Raw genomic sequence first — 19,292 nt, 5'->3', positions numbered from 1 at the left:
TATTCTCTGACACAAGATACAATTTCTGACAGGAAATAGGAACAGAAAAAAGGTAAGTGCGGATCTATGAAAATAACCTTGTTTTATTCACTATGGCCCCCTGAGATCTCCACTCCTAGAGATTAGTAGTTATAAAGTCTCCCTCAGTAAGCCTAACAAAAAAACAAATTGAAAATCACTTTGCTGAGGTACTTCTATCTGACTGAGAATTGCATCTAACCACGTAATTTCCATGAAACGGCAAATAACTGCCTCGCAGAGCACAATAACGGGAAGTGTGGAGAGCAAATCGCAAAAACTAGTGGTTTTGGTGGATGAACAACAGTGCGCTTGGATGCTGGGAGCTGTGCTAGATCAGGTTTCAGTGTGCTCTCCTGCTCACATCAAAGGCTTGGGAAGCTTTACACATCTCAAGGCAATGCAAAGTCAAGTGCTGTAATGAACCTTTAGTTCTCTTTCAACAAAAACTATGCACCTAATTTTCACCTTTGCTAGGGCTTGCTGTGAACTTGCTGCACTCACTGTGCAAGGAAGCCATAAAGTGAGCGTAAAAGGAGCTTAAGTAACAGGAAGGTAATACGAAAAGAATCAGAATCTAGAATTTTATTAGCATCCAAAATCCAAAGACTCAAACCGAAACGTCATGAGACTGAAGGGGGAAAAGCAACCCTATAGAGAAAGAACTTGGTGCAAATTTGAAACATCCTTTAATAGAAGATGACAAAGAATCACCTTGTCCTATGGAAAAAGTTACTCGAAAAATGAGCTATTAGAATCTGAAAGTCACCCGCTTTCCTGCGTAAATGAGCATGAACGTGTATTTCTCTTCCTAGAGGTGGCACAAAGGAAGAGCCAACAAGCGTACTGAGAATTTTGCAAAGACTCCAGTACAAAGTACTGAAAAAAGAGACTTCTTTGGAAGGTAAACTTGATTTCCCAAAGGGGATGAGTAAGCAGTCATTTCCCTCGCAGGCAAATGAAAGCAATGATGAGCTTTCAAAGATGTCATTCACAAAACTGCCCTTAATGGGAGAGCAGAGTGACTGAATCCAGGCAGGAAATTAAGAGACAGAGCAGGGACGGTCATTTTGATGAGAAGACTCAAAGAGAACAGAGAAAGGAAACAAGGGGGCTGTGCAGCACTGTTATCTCCTTTGACTGGGTCCCATTAATACAACGAGTCATTTAAGAGAGTGATGAAAAGAGTAGGACTCTTTAAAAAAAACCTAACTTTTTCAAAGGCGTGATTCTACTTGAGTTTTTCTGTTTGAGAATTTTTCTTTCCAAATATGCCAAAATACATCCCAGCAGGACAGACAAGCTTATGCTATATGGATTATCTAGTGATAGGGATATTGTCATGGAAACATGATCTTTGCTCAGAAGTGATTACTTACTCTTGCTCTCATTCCCTTCATATATTTAATAATAGATTTTTTTTTTTTTTTTTTTATTAAGTCAGTGACAGACTATGGACCTCAATCTTCTCCTATCTCCTGTATGGATTTCATCCTGGTTTTCAGCTGTGTCATTTCTCATTTACAGACAGACTGCAGTAATGGCCCACAAGTACTGCCACAACCCACAGGAAGAATTGGCCTCCAGTCCCCGCTCATGAACTGCGCCTGGTTTAGTAAGGAGACACAGTACTCTGTCTTTTGCGAGGATGGACACAACTTTTAGACTATGAGCCAGTGGATACATTACAGATATGGAGAATACAACTTATACCCCAGGACATCTAACAAAATAGATGAAATGGGATTCTCCTCCAGAAACTTTGACTTGGGCATTTCCAAGAATGTTTCTAAGCTTCCTTTAAAGACAATAAAGTCTTACTGCAGGATATAGTTGCCTAAACATAGGCATCCATAGGCACTGAGATGCCACGGGGAATCTTGTCCAGCCCCTGACTACCATTCCCTTGGCTCAGATCTCCCGTGGGTACCGGAGTCATGTCTGCCTGCTTTACACGGACATCTCAGATATCCGAGATCATCTTTAACAGCACTTGACATATATGTGTGGGCAACTTAAATGAGCCCAGCGGAGCCCAGGGAGCAATTCAATTCCTTCTAAAGTAAACATCTATCTTTGTTCACCAGAATTTCTCTGAAGGTTCTGGGGGTTCAATTCAGTTGCCCAAACACAGGGATCAAGCACCTAGGAGATACTCAGGGGAGTGACTGCTGTCCTGGGCAAAACTCTGCAAGGTACCACTAAAACAACTCAAACGATATGGACATCGGCCATGGCACTGTCTATTTTATGGCTCTAAATATATGGCTTTTTCAGCAAGCTTACAGTAATTTCAGCTCCCTCTTGGAGATTTTACCCCTCCTGATGTTAGGAAAAGAAAAACCTACTGAAGTTAGGAATAAGCAGATGTTTACAGTGACACAGATGGCCTGTTCAAAACAAGATAACCTTGTATAAAAATAGTGTAATATGTTATTATAGGGATTGAGGTTGGAAAGAAAAAGCAAAGTTGATATGCACATGCATTTTGACTGTGCAAAGTACCCCCTAGCCCCAGAGGTTATGTTTATATCAGTAAAATAAGCAGGGCCAGGACATGGTCTCAGGCACAGGTGACCCATGGCACCTTGCAGACCCTGGTGTCTGTCCCAGCACTGCCTGTACCAGGGGATGCAACGGGCCCAGGACTCACCTCGGAAGACAATATGGACGCAGCCCCCCTAGTTTGTTTTTATTTGAGCAACTACATGAATGAGACAACTTGGCCTCCGGGACAGACAATGGGCCTGATCCTTTTTTCTTTTTTACCACTACAGAGCTGACCCCAAGTACGCTAAATTCAATCCTTCCCTTTCTCCTAGGCAAGAGGGTTCTCATTACTGTTTAATAACTGCTCTTTTTCTGCTGTTGTTTCATGCTCCAGCTTTGCTGGGTTTATGTGCCCATGGACTTCCCATGGACTGCACTTGCAACACCCATGTATGATCACTGGTCTGCCATCATCCTCCCCCAGTAAAACCATTCACACTGGTTGTGTTCAGCCCAGTCACACCTGCCTGGCCTGTGCCTACCTCTTACTCATCATTTGTGGGGAAGAAATTCACCCCTCCAGACTTCACAGGTCCTGGTAGACAGGAGAAAAAGGGAAACCAAGTCACACATATTTATCCTCAGAAAAGAAAAAATGTTTCGTGTTAGGAACCATGTTCCCAGAATTTAAAGGAAGTGTTGTCATGCTTCTCACAGCCCCAGTCTATGTCATTCTCAAGCTTATACAAAGGCTAATAGATGAAAAATGACAAAAACATGATGCAATGCAGATGGGAGGAGCCCAAGTCACGTGACGATGAACTCGCAAGGTTATACAGGTTTGCAGGTGGAGCCTGGTGCCTTTGGATCATCACAAAATATGTGCAGGCTTAAAACTGGCTCTTCCCCGCCCTGTGGGATCACCCGGCTATCACTGCAACCAGTGACAGACGTGAACTTGGAAGAGATGAAAGTAGAGCCCAGAAAAAACGTACACAGGAGAGGCAGGAAGAAAGTCTGGAGACATTTGGGTGAGAAACATATAAAGGCTGCCAGGTTGGTAATCAGAGTGGATTTCATAGAATTATAGAATCATTTATGTTGGAAAAGACCTTTAAGATGGAATCAGCACCTCTAATTACAACTCCTTCTTTTTTCAAAGTTTTCTATGAAACCCTACAAAATCTGATCCAGTTCTGCTGATGTAAGTGAAAACACCACTGACTTGCATCGGTGCAAACCCCGAAAAACTGAGAAAGGGAGCGTAGATTTATTTCTTATACGCATCTGTGTAGCTGCACCCTCAAGATGCATTATTTAAAAATTCAGAGAAACACAGTACCATTTAGTCATTTTGTACACAGAATAGTCAGGATGACAGGTACAATTACTTTAATGGCAGGCGAGCACCCTGAAGGTTACTTGAATGGTCACTCGTGAGCCTGGAACACAATTTTACAATAGTGTAACATTAAACTCTAAAATCTGTTGTAGAGTGGAGTTAATTTTTAAAAAGAGTGAAGTCTATAGTCGACTACCCTCTTCCTCCTCCCTCCACCCCCAAGCCCCCTAAACACTGGGTCTGGCGGTTATTCTGATCCCTGGAGTTTGATGCATGTTTGATTCACAGACTGCAGCATGTCTGCACCAGATGGCCCCGAGTTAATGAACACAAACTCATCACTTTTACTCACGAGGGAAATGTGCAGCTCAATCTGATTTGTACTCGACAACTAAAAATATTTTAGTATTTTTAGTGAGCATTTTACTGTTACAAAATGGCATTTGAGGAAAGCATTAAAAGAACACAGCCTACCCAACAAATGTACTTCCACAGATGAAGAACAGCGCTGCTGCTTTTTCCCCTTCTCATCAGAGCTAAGTTAACATATTCCCAAACCTTAAAACTGCAAGCAGCACATAAAGGAAGCTATAAGATCTGGGGCCTTCTCAGGCACCATTAAGCCATTTGCAAAAAGTCTCCTGAGTTGGCTGAAAGCAGGATTGGGCTCCGAGTTTGTTACCGCAGCAGGTTTGAAAGGATACGGGTCATATTCTCAGCTAGCATAAAACAAAGTGAATGCCTGGAAACCACCAGAGCTGTGATAATTTATACCGACTCATGATCAGTCTGCATGGGGTCACTGTGATTTTCACGTGTAGTGCACAAGATGTAACTGCATGAGAATATAAAACACATACAAAAAACAGCGTACACTGCCATGATATAAGAAAGATTTTTCCCCAAGGAGGCAAGAGACATTCGTTAAAAGATGAAAACCAGATCCCCCAGTCTACGACCCAAAAATGGATTAACTGCTTCCCTTGGAGTCAATGGGCATGACTGCAAACACATAGCAGGAGCCACATTCCCAGAATTTAAAGGAATCTTAATTTCACTTTTCACTCAAAAAGCTGTTGGATATGCCAAAATTTTAATGTAATTTTAGCCTGGAATGTGACTTCCTTTCTACCTTCTGTGATTTTACATGCTTGAGTGCGATACACACCACAAGATCGTAAGATGTAATTCTTAACGAAACCATACAGTTATCTGAAAACTTGTTAGAGGCATTGTATGGTGATGTAAATATTTGATATAGTTGGGTGTTTTGTTCACTGCATACAGTTTTTGCTGTTACTCTTCCGCTACAGCAATGCATTCTCTACCCATCGTTTCAAGGCCACGAAGAATAAATCAGATTTTAAAAACTGAGAAGAAAGTAACGTACTAACCCTAAGTCTTTACACCACATTCTTCAAGAAGCAGGTTGGCCAAGCCAGGTCACATAAGAACTGACTCCCAGATGCCATGGATAAACTAGTCAGAGCCAGGCATCTGGGTCTTACAGCTGCCAAAGTCGTGCCAGCGGTAGGCACCTGCCAAACCAATCTACTGGGGGCTGAACACATTTCCCATCCTCTCCGAAAGGAAGAGGCAGTGCCAGCGGGGAGTATTACTGTAAAATGACTTATTTCTTACAGAAGCAGAAGACAAACACATCCTGTGTGCGCTGCCAGCTCCATAGCAGTATTCCCAGAGAGCATGTGGACTGTCTGCTTGACGGCCTATTTATCTCTCAAACTACCAATTTTCTCAACTACACCCATCTCCATTATACAGTTGCGATAAAGTTATTAGTTATTAAATAGCAAAGTACCAATACAACACCACCTCACACAAAGATCAGTGTCAAGCAGGATATTCTCAATGGTTGAGCAGATAAAAAAAGAGAGAGGAAAACCAGAGGATGCTGAGAGGCCACTGTGGTCTCCTAAACCACGGAAAAATTACCCAAGGGAAACACCCATGAAGGTCCCATTCATCACTAGATGCTGGGAAGAAATCCCTAACCAAGCTTTGCTTCCTGCTCTTTGTGCTGCCTCAGTCAACTTTGTTCTCTTCTACAGCTCTCCACTAACGCATCAGAATGGAAATATTTGCTGTTTGCCACAAAAATTTCTCAAGGTAGGGATCACCTCCCATCAGGTGATAACTCAGTGCAATGTGGCAGGAGGTCCCACCTCACCAGGATCATCCAGGAATTAGTGCTGGGGAGCAATCTCACAGCCATCACAAACTGGGCAGTATGCACAAATCCGCCCTTTCTCAGGATATCTTTGTTCTTTCACACACACAAAAAAATCAAATCATTTTAAAATTTGTTTTAATGTGAAACAAAAGCAAGCACATAAACCTTGATAATCCTGACATTTTCTAAGAAACAGAATTTTTTTTCTGACCTGCCCTACACAGTCTACAAAGTATAATAGACATTTTGGAAAGAAATCTGTTTTACTTAACTGGGGGAGTCAAAATTCAATTTAGAATGAAATACTAAGTGTGACTACCTCTCTAATCATTCCTGCTTATATGTATTACAACGTACTGAAGCTACAACCTGAACAGGTTCTCTGTTTGGAAATTTTTCATTCAGACTCCTCTAAGGATCCAAATGACTCTAGCAGGTACGTCTCATCTCATTAATCTCCCCTCCAATACAAACTTTCTGATGTGCAAGCTGTTCACTCTCCCTGTCTTTTACAACTGGATATAAACAAGGGATGCGCGAGGTCTTTGATGGGGGAGCACGGGCCATCTATCACCTGCGACAAGCCAGCACAGTGGGAAAGTCGTCACTTCTTCCACCTGATGTTCCAAATTGTGACTTTCAAAACAACGGCAAGAAACGTGCGTTCCTCTTCCACGATGCAAGGGAAACCATTGCTCTGATCAGGATTGCTTCTGGCTTGCTTCTGTATGGCTAATTAATAAACAAACCATTTAACTAGCCTGAATTTAGGAAGCTTACTGTTAACGCTGGCCTGCCCTGCAGCTGTAATGCCATTTTATTAGTGATGGTGACAAAGGTACCATGAAGTTACTATCATTTTATACGTACTAATTTTAGTTCCTCACAGAGCAGTATTTATTGCTCCACAGTGCTGGACTGGTGTCTCTGTAATCAGGAAATCTCAGCACATGTTTTCAAGGCAGATTTCCCTGTTCACCTTCTTTCCTTACTCACACCCCTCTTAAACGTAAGCCAAGGAAACAAATAATATTTCAGACTATGCCCATGCACCATTAAAAATAGGCATGCAGCACTGTCATGCATAATTCATTCTTCCTGTATTTCCAGTCAAGACGTCTTCACTTTGCAAGTGTAAAGTGACAATTCTTGCAGATTTGGGAAATAATCTTTTACATCTGTTACAAGCTAACAGACACCATTTGGCAAGTGTTAAAAAATACCATATAGGACCAGGAATACGGTGTTCTGTTTGGTTAGAAGCATTCTTGAACTAAAAGTCTGTAGGAAAAAAAAAAAAGATTACTTGAATGTTCTTTCCTTCTAACAGAAATATTCTAATTTTCCAGCCATTTTTCTCTCTATTTCCTTTGTATATTATGTCCTCCTTATTCCTCACTCTCTTCTTTTTCACATGCATCGTTTCACTGGATCATCTTGTTTTGCACATACTGTGGGTTTTTTTCATTTTTTTCTTTTTAATGCTGACACTTCAGCCATCTTTATCATGCCAGACTCAGAGTAAGCTTGAATTCCCCTCCTGCTTGGGCCTCTTGTGCCCTCTTCACGTAGCCTGACTCCCCAGGGCCTCTCCCCATCCATGTTCACTCTCTCTCTGCCTTTCCCACCAGCCCACTCTTTTCCATCAGCCCATTTCAGTCTCTACCCCTGCCTTCATTTCCCATCTACCTAATTTAGCTCTCTACTTTTAAGTCTTATTAGTCTTGCATCAGAAGCGCGAGGAGTAATGCTGTCATAACAAAGAGAGGGAGAGCTTGTAGCCCCACTTTACAAAGTGATTTAGCAGGGCGAGGAGCACCTTGCTGCATACTAATGCTGTTTTAATAATGCTGCCCAAACACCCTGGTGACTGTGCTAACAGTATGCAGGCTCCGAATAAGCTGGGAATGCGATTTGTGTGCACATGAGGAGTTAAGATAATGGGTGAATGCACATTTCAACCAAGTTTGCCATAAGCAGTAATATCACTGAGACTCAACTCTTTTCTCTGTGTTTCATTTAGACATTTTCTCCTACTATAATACCATCCTTTGCTCTTGACACTTAAATGCATGCCATTTGCATTCCAGCCCTTCATTTAAAGAAATAATACAACTGATGCTATCCGTAGAGCTAAAGAAAGCAATATATACTTAATTAAAATGATGCTGACGCGGCAGCTAGGTTCACAATTTGCCACTGCTTTTGCACCCGCTCGCAAAGACGGTCAGCAAAAACGCCTACAATGCTTCGGGGACCCGATCCTGCCGCCTCATCTGAAATCGCAAATCTCCTTGAGTGTCTCCAGCACCTCCTCTGAGGCTCACCCTCGAAAAGAGCTCTGCCCTGCGCCGGGACTTGCAAGCGCTGCCTCGGGCATGGCTGGAGGGTGTCCCCCGGAGCACGCACGGACCCACGTGCTCGACTGCATTTGACAGGTCCTCGGCACGGCTGCCCAAGGAAAAAATTGCTTTTATTGGTATCGCGCTGGCAAAACAGCTGGCAGAAATACACACACAATCAGTAATAGCCAAGCGGTTTCTAAGAAGTCGTATTTAATGCGTGAAGGGGAGGAAAACAAGCTTCTAAGTTTGTTTCAAGTTTTGGAGGTGAGACCCTAAAATATCAGATTTTTTTAAATCATTAACAAAACAATGAGGGGGGGGAACCACTGCCAGTGTGTCCTTTTTCAGGCAGTACTTGAGCAACTTTAGAAATGCTAGATGAACCATATTGATTTTTCCATTTGTGGCTTTGATGGGAATTTAATTGAAAAGCTCGGTAACTTGGGTTTTGAAGCCTGTTTGCACAGAGTGTTCCACAGCAAAATTGTGAAAAAAGGGAAAAAAAAAAAAACCAAAGGATTTTTTTCTGGTCGGCCAGAAGAGGCGGTGACAAGAGACCTGCTACAGATTTTACATTCTCATCTCCTGGAGTTTGAAATCACATGCACTTTATTCATTGCCTATAGACAGGCATAGCATTTTGTCAGTACAGCTCATCATGAAAGCTAGGCTGCTGGCAATTAATTTTTCTTCTTTTTTTTTCCTCCTTCTTATGTGATTAGAAATGGTCATAAGGATTTCCATCAGGATCACTTCAATAAACTGAAAAAGGAGGTAACGCCCTGGCCCTCTCTTTTACGGCTGATTAGCTTAATATGAAACATTTGAAAAAATCCGATAATTCTGAAGTTGTTCCGTGCACACATCTTGGGTTCAAATATCCTTTATTGTTTCTAGATCAAAAAATGTAAAGGAAAAGCCTGAAGAAGCAAGGAGTAAGTGACAGGGTGGAATGGCATGCGAAGACATGGAGGTATCTTTTTAGCAGTTAATAGGTAAGAGTGACACATCCTACAGTTTTCCTCTACCTATTTTTTAGGGAAAAATACCTGCAAGAGGCTTTGGTGGTGTCACTATATTAACTTGCCAGTGTGTAAAATGATCCTTTAATTTAGTTCTGGCCCAGAATGTGAGTTTTTCCCAAACTTTACACAGCAAGGAGCTCGAAACTTTTCCTGTTAGCTGCAGCCCTCGTCATAGCAAGGCTGATAACGGTAATGTATTTCCCCAGAATTAGAGCCCAAGCTCAGTTAAGACTCGAGCTAGAGGATAATACATCTGCCTGTTTATTTAATGGTATTTCCACAGATTTGTGTTTTCTCACCTGGAAGTATTTTCAGTTTAGGATGATAGTTAAATATTCACTTTTATCTGCAAAGCCTCAGACAAAACTGAATGTGTTTATGCCTTTTTCCTTGTAATACAGCAATAGCAGTCAGCACCAGGAGACTTGATCTTACAGCTTCCCAATGCAAAGGCAAAGGGGGTTGTTTTGGGATAGATCTGTGGAGGATCCTTAACAAAATGAAGATATTTTAATCTGACAGTAACATCCTATTTTCCCAAGTGCTCTCAACTTTCAAGAAAGCTACTGGCTAACGGCTAGACACTCGTTACACGGAAATAACATTAATTAAACAGAGGAGATATGTCAGTCAGATGCACCATTTTTCCCTGTGTCACAACTCTAAGCTATGCACAATATAATATCATGTAGCTCACAGCCTAATAGAGTGGCACATGAAAATGTAATTGCATTACAGTACAGTATGATGAGTAAAGTCATCACATGACAAGTTGTCCCAGGATGATAGTATCTGTCCCACATTATATTATTTTGGGAATAATGAACATTATATGTAGGAAAACACTAAGCCAAAATAAGCTTGGTCATCCCACTGAGCTTGTGACAGATGGCAATTCTAGCTCTATAATCAAAGCAATAATTAACCTAGTAGTTTAAAAAAAAAAAAAAGAAACTACATTTGCAATCCAGTTCTCCGCATCAGGGATATGCTGCAATATTCAGTAGTGTTTTCAGATACACTGATCATCTGAATTAAATGTGGTTACTGACAGGAAACCTCTGGTCCTGAGAAGACACCGTGGATCACCAATATCTAATACTTATTTCAAGTGCTGATGTCTTTGGCAAAATGGAGCCTGAAAGTGGAAATGAGGATCTGTTCAAAAGATCTGAAACCCCTATTGCATCCATTCACAGACTATTTGGCAGTTTACTCTGTGAATATAGCCCTTTTTATTCTATTCATTCAATATCTGTGATATTACAGTATTTTACCTGTTTGTGATCTGTATGCACTCTAAATTCACTGGTGGAAATAAATTCTAAATCTATCATTTGTTGGTGAACTGGTTGGCTAATCAGGCTAATCATGTCTCTCCAAATTTTAGGGATCTTTCTACCTCATCTTTTATCAGATCCCCTTTTATGAACTTAACTGACACATGGACATGGTAAAAATAAAATAAATAAATAAATATATATATATAAAAAAATATAAAACGGGGATAGATTCATCAGTCATAATCAGCAAAGAGAAGAAGCCATCTTACATTGTGATTATTGCATAGAAAGAGATGTGTTAAGCTTTCTCTGTTCAGGGTTGTCATTAAGATTGTATTGATTTGCGTGGCAAGGTTTTGGTAGCAGGGTGGCTACCGGGGTGGCTTCTGTGAGAAGCTGCCAGAAGCTTCCCCCGTGTCCGACAGAGCCAATGCCAGCCGGCTCCAAGACAGACCCGCCGTTGGCCAAGGCCGAGTCTATCAGTGACGGTGGGAGAACGTATTTAAGAAGGGAAAAAGAGTTGCTGTGGCACAGAAACTGCAGCCAGAGAGCGGAGTAAGGATGTGTGAGAGCCCCAGTCCTGCAGCCCCCCAGGTCAGTGCAGAAGGAGGGGAGGAGATGCTCCAGGCGCCAGAGCAGAGATTCCCCTGCAGCCCGTGGGGAAGACCACGGTGAGGCAGGCTGTCCCCTGCAGCCCAGGGAGGTCCACGGGGGAGCAGATCTCCACCTGCAGCCCGGGGAGAGAGGACCCCACGCCGGAGCAGGGGAAGAGTGAGGAGTCCTCCCCCTGAGGAACAAGGAGAGGCAGAGACAACGTGGGATGAACTGACCCCAAACCCCACTCCCCGTCCTCCTTGCACCACTGGCGGGGAGGAAGGAGAGAATTCGGGAGTGGAGTTGTGCCCAGGAGGAAGGGAAGGGTGCGGGGAAGGTGTTTTAAGATTTGGTTTTATTTCTCATTATCCTGCTCTGATTTGATTGGTAATAAATCAAATTAATTTTTCCCCACGTTGAGTCTGTTTTGCCTGTGATGGTAATTGGTGAGTGATCCCTCCCTATCCTTATCTCAACCCACGAGCCTTTCATTATATTTTCTCCCCCCTGTCCAGCTGAGGAGGGGAGTGATAGAGCAGCTTTGGTGGGCACCTGGTGTCCAGCCAGGGTCAACTCCCCACAAAGATGTTGGGAGTGCTGTGGTCAGTGTACGAGTTTTTCATGGGTAACTTTAGATAATGTATTTTATGATGATGTTGACAACAAGGCATTTGCAATTTGACTGGCTGTCTGTGTATGATCCCAGGAAACCTAGTTTTCTACCAACATCAGAGTACACTCTGGCCATAGAATTTGCTTATTTTCTGTACATCATGTCTTTTCAGTACATCAGGCTTTGCAACTTGTGACATTACACGAACAGCTGTGAATAGTGGGACACACAAAACAGGTGTACCATAGGGTCCAGGAAATTGAATATTGATGAACAAAGTAATGGTCCTCCCAGTGAATCTATAAATTCATAAAGACAAGGCATGGGATGCAGTATAATGGCTTAATGCAGTCCCAGCTCTTTTTAAATAGCGAAAAATTGAGGATAAATTAGTTCATAAAATAGTAGCACTTTGCACCGATAGGGCCACAGGTCTGAAAGACCTCCTCCTGTGTTATCAAATTCAGTTTCCTGCCACTGGAAGCTCACATACATCCTTTCATGAACTTTGCAAGCACTGTCGCATAAATCGTCAGATTTCTTATCCCCTCTATTCTGTTTGGGCAGCTGTTTCTGAACCCAGCTGCTCTAATGATTATAAAACATCTAATTTCCAAACCTAAACGTAAAGATGGCCAATTTATACCCACCTGGATTTGTGCTAACATTGTTCTTTACCTTAAACAGCTTTTTCCCCTCTCCCTGATATTTACTCCTCTCCTATTTCTAGGGAAAAAAAAAATGTTCTTTTTTTGCTCAGTTTGTTTGCTAGATAACAAATCAGAGTCTTGTCTTGTTTAACACTTCTATGTTCCCCGATCATCCTAGTAAGACTTTTCTGTATCTGTCCTGGATGAGTGACCAGGGCTGTACACAACACTGCAGAGGGCTCTGAACTATTGTCTTCCACATTACCATTACAGTTCCAGTTCCCCGGTTCTGCAGAAAATAACTTGGCTGATAGATTCCAGATCTACCTCCCTGCTGCCTCACAGTGTCACCCAGAAGTTTCTGCAGGTCCTACCCCTTTTCGCTGCTTGGAGCATCTGAAAATCTTCAACCACCAGCGAAGGTTATGGCACTGGTTTTGCTAAAGATTTCCATCAACTTTCTCAACAGGCAAAAAGACACCCATCTGAGTGAAGTGCATTATTTGAAACAACTGTGGAGAAGAGTATTCCTTGATTTCACCATGATCAAAGGCAACGGTATAAGTCCTTCTCATTCACAGAAGTAATTCTTGATGTGGAATGGCTTCATTCATACTGGAAAATGAAGTGTGCTGAATCATTCATTATTCATTAGGCAGTCCACAGGCCAGGCGGTGCAGCTGGGCTCACGTCCAAGCAACCAGACTCTCCTACTCCCAACGGTCTGGTCACACCGAAACTGCCTCTTGGGAACTGTCCTTCACCTTGCCACCCTCAGATCTCTCATGGGCATCGCTTTGGAGATTGTTAGTGAGACAAAGCTAAAACCATGCCAGCGACCACGCCAACAACTGAAGAGCGCGCACAGTCGCAGGACAGCACTTGGACCCAGGCCATAACCATGTTTAGCACACCATTATCAGCCTAGCTTTCACGTGCACCTGTAACAGGGAACAAAAGAGCCCAAAGAGAGAGCCCAAGCAAGTTGTTTAATAGTAGCTCACTCCATGACTCGGTTCTGGACAAACCTACAGCAGAGGTGTCTGCTAGTAAACTGGAGGTTGGATTCAGTGGTCTAAATACAGGTACTTTGCTTTGATCTCCAGCCACTGATCCAGAAGTGTGCAGGACTCCTGCAGGTCCCTTGACCTATCTAGCAGCCCCATACCAATATATCGGATATCCTGAAGCATCTCAGACTGCACCAGGTGCTAAGTTAGACAACCAAATTTTTACCCTAGCATCTACTACAAAATTACTAAGCCATCAGACCCTGGTGTTCAAGTTTTGGGAACTGGTGTAGGTCATCCAGGATGGCTCTGCCAGCCCTGAGCACAGGCACTTACTGTATTTTTGTACAGAAAAAAGGGGGTCGGGGATTTCACTTTGAGGCAGCACAAACTCAACCCAAAGAAGGAAGATTGCAGGAGAAGGCAGAACCAGATCGGCCCTGCAGAAGGAAAGCCTGCAGGAAGGTTAGGGCTATAATATTAACAACAAAGACTTCGCCAAAGGGGTAAAACTGGACTTTCTCCACTCCATGCACAATGCTTCAAAACCATGGTAGAAATGGAACCTGCTTGCCAGCATGGATATATTCTGTGCTTTTATGCTCAGATATGAAATTATTTCATTTTTGTCTTTTCTATCGTGGGCAAATTCCAGAAGCACAAGTTGAAATGGAAAAATACACAGTGGCATTTTATTGCAGGTTGCATTTTTATGTTGAACCAGCAGCATTAATAAACATCGCAGAGCTTTCTGAGGGGAAGATTTCTCAGCCCCTCTGTGCTCTACCTCATTACCTTTTCATTTTGTTTTGTTTGCTTCTTTCTGTCAGTATAAACATGACGCATTGTCAGCCATACAGCAGGTCGAGTGATGACATTTTTTAATGTTCACATAACAACCTGACCTCCTGCTCACATTCACTAAAAAGAAAATAAGGAAACACCCTGTTTTAAGTTTTAAATGCTAACTAGGTTATATATTTGATTTGTTTTTCCTTCCCAGCAACACTAATTTCAAATTGAACTGCTGACTCAATTAGCAAAATGTTGAAGTTGTTGAGACCTTGTATAATATTATGTCCCATTAACAAAAAGGAAGCCAGTAGTGTATTTATGCCAGTAACTAAATCCAGCACCAGCATTTTAATGGGCTATTTTAATTAAACAAATTAAATTAATGATGGCCTCTGCAGAATGATGAATTGCACTGTTTAATATATCATTCCTACGTGCTAATCCCATTTTTAATATTATCTTCAAACATTGATCGATACATAGACACATAAGTCATAAACTGATTGATCTCAAAAAAAAAAAAAAAACAACTGGTGCAAAAGAAACATAAAAAAATGTAAATATAACTACACTCCACCTACAACCAAGATGTCATGGACTCTTAACAATGTTAAGAAAGAACCTTTTAGTATGCATTATACTAATAGCAGTAGTATGGACTATATATATTGAGGTAGTAGCCAAAAAAGCAAATGGAAGTTGAGAACGTGAGCATGGTACCATGCATGCAAAATGAAAGTCATGCTGGGCCCAAGGAACTTATAACAGTATATAATGTATAACCTGAATAAATCAGGTGTCTGCACAATTGCAAGCAGCCCTCTGCCTTTGGAATTTTGTCTTTTGTCTCTGCCCTTACTGATCACAATCAGCTTCCTCACAGCATCATTTTAGGAAAAGATCTTAACCTTCTCCGAGTAACTGCTCAGGCCATCCCCCCTCTCCTGATGTGGCATCTCCTACGAGCAGAATTCCTGTTCCACCTCTCCAAAGTGGATCACAGGGTCTACAACCATTCAGGGCCAAATACTGGAAAATGTGGGATGATCTTAGCTCCCAAAGAAATCATTTACAGTTGAAGTTACAGCAATGAACAGCACCGTTATAGGATAATGTAAACCAGGCGGAGTCTACGATGCCCTCTGTAAGTGGGGGAGAGGACCCACATAACTTTATCATCTTTTAGAGTGATCTAACTTTTTTTTCCAGCTACCTTTAGAAGGCCAGCATAGGATTTAGCTACACACTGTGACCTCTAGAAAACTCAAGGGGTTCAAGTCAGATGCTTAGTCAGTTTAAAGGCTATGAAGCTTGTCTGCTCTTAGACAAGAAGAAAAAAGAAAAAAAAAAGTTGTTTGTAAGGAGGACTATTAATAATAAATAGAAATAAAATGTCCATCAAGATGGGAGACTAGGATGGGATTTCCACGCAACTGGAAGAGGCTCCACACAACAGATGGGAATAGGAGCAAGACTAAGGGTAGAACAGGCAAGCAAGAGGCACTTTAAAATTGGGAGATGACCATAGATCCTAAGAAGCCTGGTAAAAGGTATTCCTCTTCTTTTGGCATAATTTTCTGTGATTTTTTTTCTAATAAAGCCTAATTTGTATTATTTTAGGACAGCACCAGAGAACCACACACAACAGACTACAACTGAGCTCTAGAGAATTTATCATGCCATTGACAGCTACTTAAAACAGTTTGAGGGGGATCTGATATCTAGCACGCTGATAAAGACTCAGGGAAAGATTATATAGGATTAAACGGGAATAACTGACAAAGTGGACAAGATGCAAGGTACAAACACAGCTAGATAATACAATCACACAAAGTATAGCAGGCATGCCTGAAGATGCAAAATGTTGTTCACATAGGACAAAACACTTAGCCTTACCTTCCTGACATTCCAAGCATTAAAGAAAATGGAACCAAAAAAAAGGAAAGGTTTTTCAAAGAAAAGAAATATAAGAAGCACAGACATGAAAAGGACTTGTTCATCTGCTGTAAAAAAAGACTATTCAGAGTTCTCTAAAGTACATCCAACACTACATTTACCTCACCAAGCCAGCAGCTGTCTCTCTGAAGACATGTCAGAGCCCGGTATCATCCATGAACTCACTCACCGCACACTGGCACGTGATGCCTGCCCTTCGTTATACCAGATACGGGAAACAGGAGTGATATTAATCTCTGACAACCTTTCCTCTCACATTTGCCAAGTTCCTATTAATTTTACTAGAAAATCCTAGCTCCTGCAGGCTTAGTCTACCACGTACAAACTGCTCTAAAATGAATAAGTCTTTGTAATGGTATAACATGATAACATTGATCTGAACACGGGACGTTTCATAGCAGCAATGCCCCACGGTAAGCGGTGGCACACGAGCCATGACGTTGCAACCTGAATGACAATCCTCGCGGGTTTTTCAACAAACACAAACCCTATTCTGATTCTATTATATAAAGAATTTTTAAAAAAAAGGAAGAAGTGGGCTCTGTATTTTATTCAACCCACTGTAGCTGAAGTGAGCCAGCTCAGAATCCCGGTGTTTATACCTGGGGGGATGGAGGAGCGAAGAAGCCACAGACGATATGGCAGGATGCTAATTCAGGCCTCTTAATGAATTCAGAGCCAGAACAAATCAAAGAAGTGTGCTTAAAATAAAAAAAAAAAAAGCTACAGGTGTAGATTGTGAACTGGCATTATCCTCTCTTGTTTAAAAAATGACATGGTAATTCTAATGACAAACTATGTTATAAATAGACACTTAATTATAATATCTTAGGTCTGGCATCTGCATTTTCACCATCTGAAAGGCAGAAGCCAGGACTCTTTGCTGCAAAATTGGAGACCTAAACAAGACAAAAGGAAACACGGAGTGAAGTTCAACCAAACCCACAATCCGCTGTTCTTCACACCCTCCACTTGACTATTGTCCTTCAGCCACTTCACACTGAAGGAGAAAGCAAACACCCCTGGCCCCGGACACCCCGGCAGCTGCCGGCCGTGGAAGCGACCTACTCTTGGGACACCCTTTCCGAAAGCATCCCAGCCCACCGGCCGAGGGCGAGTGGACATCGTGCACCCGAACCCGGCCACTTTGGGCTTTTTCTTCCTCCTCTCCCTATCCCATCCGTGGGTCCACTGGCTACAGCAGCTACCATAGAAACCAAAGTGCTGCTCTGCAGCACACGGAGCAGATGTCACGCGAAGCAAGATGAATGCGATGTGGTGAGGGGGGTGGATGCAAGAGGAGGAGGGAAAGCAGCATCACACGTTCAGAATTAAATGTTCCCACCAGAGGGAGTGAGTCATTTTTGAAGTAAGTGCAAAGCTGCAATATTTTTTTCCTGCGCTCTCAATGCGCATCCGCAAACACGGACGTACAAATAAATGTGCTTTCATCTCTCGCACAGGTGCTCGAGTCACCCGTGCTCCGCTCTCTAATGAAAGCTGTGATTTTCTCGTGATGCTAAATTAATGCCTGACCTAAAACAACTCTCCCAGCCAGAACTGTGTTGTCATTTCAAAAATGCCCTGTAAAGCTTTTTCCCTTCCTCTCCTTCCAGGATAGTGCAGAAATATGACTTTGTATAAAGTCAATATATATTAGGCATTTTATGGCAAAACGTCACTCCATTTTTAAGACTAACAAGCCATAATTCAGTTGCACATTGCAATTTAACTCAAAGTAAAAAATAGTAACAACCAGTCTGGAGCAGTGTTTGATTTCCTCTGATCTTACTGTTCAAAATTAATATCTTTGCCTCAAGTTTTGCTTTGGTTTTTTAATTCACAAAAGGCCATTCTTGATATTATGATCTTTTCCCAACACAAGCATTATTTCATCTTCTTCCTTCCCTTGGTATGTCTTGTACATATCTAATTCACTGCCTAATGCACCTTACTTATATATTTGTTGAAACATTACCTTGCAGTGAAATTTGGGGGGTGGGGAGTCACGTTCTTTCTATTTGCAAAATAAGAATTAGATCCCCTTGATTTCTGTGGTCTCTGTCCAGTGTCAAGCATTGAGTGTGACAACAGTGAAGAGCTCACTCTGAAAGGTGGTGAGCACTCATCATCTCTGTGGGTATCAATGCAGCTGAAGATGCTCAGCAAGTTCAAGATGTGAAACCATGAACTCTCATGGGCATTCAACATCTCTGCACCTGCAAGTGGACCTGCACACATACAGTGGTCAGCCCCTGTGGATGCCAATGAAGATTTCCACTGCAAGATGGAAGGATAGTTTACAAATAAATGGGATGAAACATTTGCCAAGCCCTCCTTCAGCTGGACTGTGTGATGAAATCACAATTATACACAGCAATGGCAGCAGCAAACGATGCCTAAAAAATGATGTCTACTTCTCTAGACTGTATATATTTAAATGATGGGGCACCATATACTAGTGTCCCTCCCAAAACTCACTTGGTAAATAATGTTCATACAGGTAATGCGCATCTTCCTCTTTTCCATAGCAAAATATAAAAAACACAGAATCCCCTGTTGTCATCATTTACAAACACGGGTAGGATAATTCTGCCTTATCTGATATATAAAACAGTGCTCTGTGGTTTACACAAATGTGGACAAACAACTTCAGGATGCTCAGATGACAAGAAACCCGATGGTTTGTGCTGCACACAAAGAGAAAGGAAAACAAGCTCCTGCATTTCATGCCATTGCAGACGTGCTGCGAGGCCACTAGAGGGCAATGAAACAAATCAGGTTTTTCCTCCAGCCCTGTTAAAGCCCCTAATGTCGCACTGAAGGTTTTTCCTATAATAATATATCATGGGATAATGGGGAAATTTATTTCCTATGATTGTTGGCACATAAAATAGCAACCACGTATATATAATGGCAAGAAGAGTTGGATGAAAAATAATCATCCAAGATATAATTAGCTGATTGAGATAAAAATAAA

The 19,292-nt window shown here is 42.0% G+C and overlaps 1 protein-coding gene across 6 annotated transcripts in view; it reads right to left on the bottom strand.

Moving 5' to 3' along the window:
- The window catches only part of MSRA (methionine sulfoxide reductase A), a 288,566-nt gene that overhangs the window by 61,718 nt on the left and 207,556 nt on the right, over positions 1 to 19,292 (bottom strand). For 2 of the 6 annotated variants that reach the window (XM_030037338.2, XM_030037340.2), the window contains exon 6: positions 16,253 to 16,256. The exons of 3 other annotated variants lie outside the window; for them this stretch is intronic. In XM_030037338.2, the coding sequence (XP_029893198.1) occupies positions 16,253 to 16,256 (4 nt within the window). Of the gene's footprint in view, positions 1 to 12,906; positions 12,948 to 16,252; positions 16,257 to 19,292 lie in introns of those variants that run through there. One more of the 6 variants, XM_030037341.2, reaches the window with a different exon arrangement.

Source organism: Aquila chrysaetos, chromosome 15 (assembly GCF_900496995.4).
Source record: "Aquila chrysaetos chrysaetos chromosome 15, bAquChr1.4, whole genome shotgun sequence".
Taxonomy (NCBI): domain Eukaryota; kingdom Metazoa; phylum Chordata; class Aves; order Accipitriformes; family Accipitridae; genus Aquila; species Aquila chrysaetos.
Note: the sequence above shows the minus strand (reverse complement) of the source record. Positions and strands in the feature narration are given on the sequence as shown.